The 5,292-nt window shown below is 36.0% G+C and overlaps 1 protein-coding gene across 1 annotated transcript; it reads right to left on the bottom strand.

Annotated features, from left to right (window-relative positions):
- Positions 1-1,946: 1,946 nt before the first annotated feature.
- OR4K1 (olfactory receptor family 4 subfamily K member 1) lies at positions 1,947-2,912 on the bottom strand. The gene has a single exon (XM_020989875.2). The coding sequence runs from the start codon at positions 2,910-2,912 to the stop codon at positions 1,977-1,979; it is 936 nt and encodes a 311-aa protein (XP_020845534.1). The 3' UTR covers positions 1,947-1,976.
- Between the last annotated feature and the right edge of the window lie 2,380 nt (positions 2,913-5,292).

Here is a 5,292-nt window from a genome sequence, read left to right as displayed (position 1 = left end):
GATAAAACAAGAGGAGAGATACCCAGAGAGAGACAGAGAGAGAGAAGAACAATAAGGAAAGAAAGAAAGAAAGAAAGAAAGAAAGAAAGAAAGAAAGAAAGAAAGAAAGAAAGAAAGAAAGAAAGAAAGAAAGAAAGAAAAAGAAAGAGAGAGAGAGGAAGGAAGGAAGGAAGGAAGGAAGGAAGGAAGGAAGGAAGGAAGGAAGGAAGGAAGATAGAAAATAAAGACTGGTTAATCTATTTGCCTTGTAACCTCATAAATATTTTTGCTATATTTAAAACAATTAAAACTGGGCTTATGATAATAATAGTAATAATAATTTTATAATAATAACAGGTAGCATTTATAAGGTGCTTTGAAATTTTGAAATAATTTTACATATGTTATTTCATTTAATTTTCACAAGAACCCTATGGGTTAACATGGGAGTACTTTTTCCACTCTTGACCCCTTCAGCACTTCTTAAACTGTGGGTCATGATATGGAGTCATGACCCACAGTTTAAGAGACCTAGAGTAACAAATTGAAGGTTTGGGGAAATGGGAGGATGTTGCTAAGATGAAAATTTAGATTGCAACGTGAAGAAAAATTTACTAACTGTTATAGCTATGGTTGTCTTGGGAAAGAGTGGTCCTCGGGCAAAGAATGGATTTGAGGGCAAGTTAGAGAGATTGTTGTTCTTTAGATCCCTTCAAACTCTGTAATTCTTGATATTCTGTAAATGAAAAGCCAGCCCTGTTCACAGAAGTCGACAGCCTCCATTCACCTCATTGTTGCTGGACTCATTCTATTGTGTTACGTCTGCTTACCCAATGTGATACCTAATTTTAAATCCTCAAACTTGCATAATAAATGGAAAGAGGAAGGAGAAGGGGAATATGTCTGTACTGTAGAAGTGAGATTTTGCGCCTTTTCCTTGGCACCATGCTCAAGTACAGATGGTATAATCAAATACTTTTGGAATTGGTACCCTGCACAAATATATATATGGAAATTTGTCTTGTTAACAAGTGAAGCAAACAAAATTACATCTTTTTCCACCAGCGTGGGTAGTGTGCAAAAGAAACAAAGCACCCACAAAGAATGAATATTTATTTTAATAATAATTGCAAAAGCAAAATGTGCTTGGCACAATTCAGAAGAAATATACAGATGATCATCAAGTTTCCAGGATCATTCACTACATTGTCCATTAGTCATATCAATGTTTGGCTTTGTACACTTGCAACAATTGTCTTATTATCTGAAATCCTAAGAAATTTCTTCTAACCAGTATAATGGCTCAAATGTTTGTAATTGTACTATTATGATGAACAACACCCATGAACAAGGTTGACTCCTTTTGTCATATTGTACAAATAAACCAACTAAACTGAGAGCAATGACAATGGCACACTTCTCCATCACCTATTCCACAATGCTTTTTTTGTGAGGAATATGCCTGGTCCTCCAATTGTAGGTTTTTCTCTCTTCTACTTAAGTTTCATGTAGGAATCAAGGTGGAAGAATTGTGGACAGAGAACTGAGCCAACTATAAAATCCAACTTACCATATTTAGAGTAGATGTAGATGGGAACTTGATTCCTCCTTACCTTTGTTTTTTTTCAAGGAACATGAAAATCTATGATTGGGACTCAGTATTACTTAATATTCATTTTCTCTCTCCACATTACAGATCCTTGTGAAGCTACTCTTTATTCCTCTTTTGAAGGGCAAATACCTTTCACATTCCCAATTGTGCAAAGGAAAGGAACTTAATAATAAATTTATCATAATCAATATATTCTATTTTAAAGTAAGTATTTTAAGATTGACAAATGAGACATAATCTTCATTATCTAGGGGCAAATTCCATCCAACTCTTTTTCCCATTTAAGGGATAACAATAAAGTAAAGCAGCCTAATTCAGTAACAGACTTTTATGATCTTTTAGGGAACGTGTCTTAGTTAGGCAGCTTCTCTCTCCTGTTGGTCATTTAATATTTCCATGAACTGAGATACTGGCTCTTTAATTTCCTCATGGCAGACTTGACATCTTCATTCCTAAGAGAATAGATGATGGGATTCAAGAGAGGGGTACAAACTGTATAAAAGACAGAAAGAAATTTATCTACCGAGAGTCTGCTAAAAGGCCAGATATAGAAGTAGATGCATGGTCCAAAGAAAAGAATTACAACTGTGATATGAGCTGTTAAGGTGGAGAGAGCCTTGGAGGAACCACTAGAGGAACGGTGCCGGACAGTGACTAATATAACAGTATAAGAAATAATTAAGGCTAGAAAACAACTGAGAGAGATCAGGCCACTGTTGGTTAATGTCATAATCTCCATTTCATAAGTATCCATGCAGGCCAACTCAATTACCAGGGGAAGATCACAAAAAAAACTGTCTACCTCATTAGGCCCACAAAATGGTAGGTCTACTGTAAAGGCCAAGTGGCTCACAGAGTGCAGGATCCCCACAGCCCAAGATATAGCCACGAAAATTATGCAGAGTCTCCGATTCATAATAGTACTATAATGCAGAGGTTTACATATGGCTATGAATCTATCATACGCCATTGCTACCAACAACATCATCTCACTTCCAACAAAGCTATGAAGAAGGAAGATCTGGGCCATGCAGCCCTCAAGGGAGATGGTCTTGTGCTCAACAAGAAAGTCAGCAATCATCTTAGGTGTGGCAAAGTTGGACTGACAGATGTCAATGAAAGAGAGGTTGCTGAGCAGGAAGTACATGGGGGAGTTCAAATGGGAATCAGAAACAATGGTGAGGATAATGATAATGTTGCCCAGTACAGATGCCACATAGACTATGGTGAAGATCACAAAGAAGAAAAGCTGAAGTTCCCAAGAGTCAGAGAGGCCCAGCAGCACAAACTCAGACACAATGGATTGATTTCCTCCAGCCATTTATTCAATCTACAGGTTTTTACCACCTGAAGAGAAGAAAATCGGAGAAGCAATTGACTGATTGTGTAATAATTGCCTTTACAAACTGGCTGATTTTTTTTTATAAAAGGAAATGATTACTTTACAGGTTTATGTCTTAGAATAAAACAGCTATTTGTAATATCAACCAACAAGCATTTTGGGGTGTCTACGTATAGAGACAATACTTTATTGTCCTCTATTATACTCCACAATACTCTAGTAGATACTCTATTATGCTGTAGTACATACTCTAGTAGATGAGTATGTCTACTATTTTTACTCTTCCCCATCCTATTATACTATAGTAGACATACTAAAGGGAAGTTGAGATACACACATAAAAAGATAATATGGGCTATATACCCATGACAAATGAATGGTAGATAAATTAGAGGTATAAAAGAAATCATTTTAGGGTAGAGTGGTAAAGAAGCTTCACAGAAGAAATAAAACTTGATCTGACTGTAGAACAATGAATGAGGTTTGAACAGGCAGAGAAAAAGGGTTAAGCACTTCAGGATTGGAAATTACACAAGTAAGGGTGAAAACATGAGAATGTGGAGAAAGGCATAGATGGATCTGACTGGAGTAGGAAGGGTCAACCTAGGGAGGGGTCAGAGGTAAGATTTAAAAGATTGGAGTCATGTTTCAGAGGGTTTTGAATGACAGACTGAGTAGATGAATTTTAATACTATTTAAAGGTTTTAAAGAAGGGATTAATGTGATTAGAGCAATTTTTAGGACAACTAATTATCATAATAGCTCATATATTATAGATATATATTTTACCACTTTTAATGTATTTTATATATATATACATATATTCCTTTACCACTTACAATAATAATTTCAGTATAACTTTTTTTTTTCATCCTGCTGTGCTATGGGGTTGACAGCAAGCACTTTCATGAATGAATGAATGAATAATTCAATAATCATTTATTAAACACCAACTATGTGCAAGGTATAGTGCTCTGTCCTAGGGTTGACAGTGAAAATGGAACAGTTGCTTCCCTGAAATAGCTTAAGAAAAAAAAAGTTACAGAATAACTAAACGATTAAGCCTAAGCCACTTACATAATAAACACCAGAGTCATAACTCAAACTTAGATCTTCAGATTCCAAATCCATTGTTTGTTTATTTGTTTTTCCTTTGTACCATGCTGTCTTGGGTGTAGACACGATGGAGTGAAGGAGAAAGAGATTATATGCTGAGGAGATAGTGTAAATTTTCTAAGAAGGTTTCTTCTTCATTCTATTAATGAGGTTAATCAGAGTTCACCATCATACCTCCTTGACAAGTTGGCAGTATCTGACACTATTGGCCACTCCTTTTTTCCTGTATTTCCTCTTGATTTCAGAAACACCAAGTTTTTCTAACCCTCCTTCCATGTCTCTAAAAGCTTTCTTGTTCTTTATCTCAAATGATTACTGGTTTTGTCCTCTTCCTGACTCTTTAGCACCAGTGTTCACCAAAGTTCTCTTTTTGATCCTCTTTTTGTCTCCTCTTTCTCTTTTCAGTTTAATTCATATCTACAGCTTTAATTACTATGTTTAAGCCAGAATCCCACATCTCCATGTTAGACCCTAAACTTTCCTTTAAGAAATTGTCATCTCTTGGGGAGGGAGGTGGGGAGAGAGGGGGAGAAAAATTTAAAACTCAAAAGCTTATGAAAGTGATTGTTGATAAATCAAAATAAATTAATAAAGGATATAAAAAAAGAAATTGTCATCTCATACTGTCCACATGAGAGCTCTACTTGCAAGTTCCGCTAGCACCTTATATGACATGTCCTAAAGTGAACTTATTGTTTTCCTCCCCCTAAGTTTGTTCTTCCTGCTGGCTTCACTATTTCTTCACTATCACTAAATTTGATTTATTCCTTTCCTCTCATTTCTCTCATCCAATAAATTATCCATTTCTGTCAATTCGACCTCCACAATATTTCTTGTATCTTATCATCCTTCCTATTTCTACTTCTATCACTAAGCATAGTTCCTCATTAACAACCAGCCCCATCATTGCTGTAGCTTCATAGTAGGCATTTTTGCCTCCACTTAACCATCCTCCATACCCATTCTTCATGCCATGGCCAGAAGGATTACCTATAGATCTCATTATATCATCTCTCTGCTTCATATCTTCAGTGGCTTCCTATTACTTTCCAAGTAAAGTTAAAGGTCCTTTGTCTATAATTCAAGGCTCTTTCACAATGTGGCATTATCCTACCTTTCAGCTTCACATACTATATCCTACTTGTCCAAGTGGACTGCTTGCCATATCCCAGAGAGCCTATGCTTTTCTACCTCCGTACATTTTCTCATATTGTTCTGTATGACTGCAATGTCCTCTCTCTTT

The sequence above is a fragment of the Phascolarctos cinereus genome, unplaced genomic scaffold (genome assembly GCF_003287225.1).
Source record: "Phascolarctos cinereus isolate Bilbo 61053 unplaced genomic scaffold, phaCin_HiC Scaffold_3;HRSCAF=262, whole genome shotgun sequence".
Lineage (NCBI taxonomy): Eukaryota > Metazoa > Chordata > Mammalia > Diprotodontia > Phascolarctidae > Phascolarctos > Phascolarctos cinereus.
The sequence above is the reverse complement of the archived record's forward strand: the minus strand, read 5'-3'. Positions and strand labels throughout refer to the sequence as shown.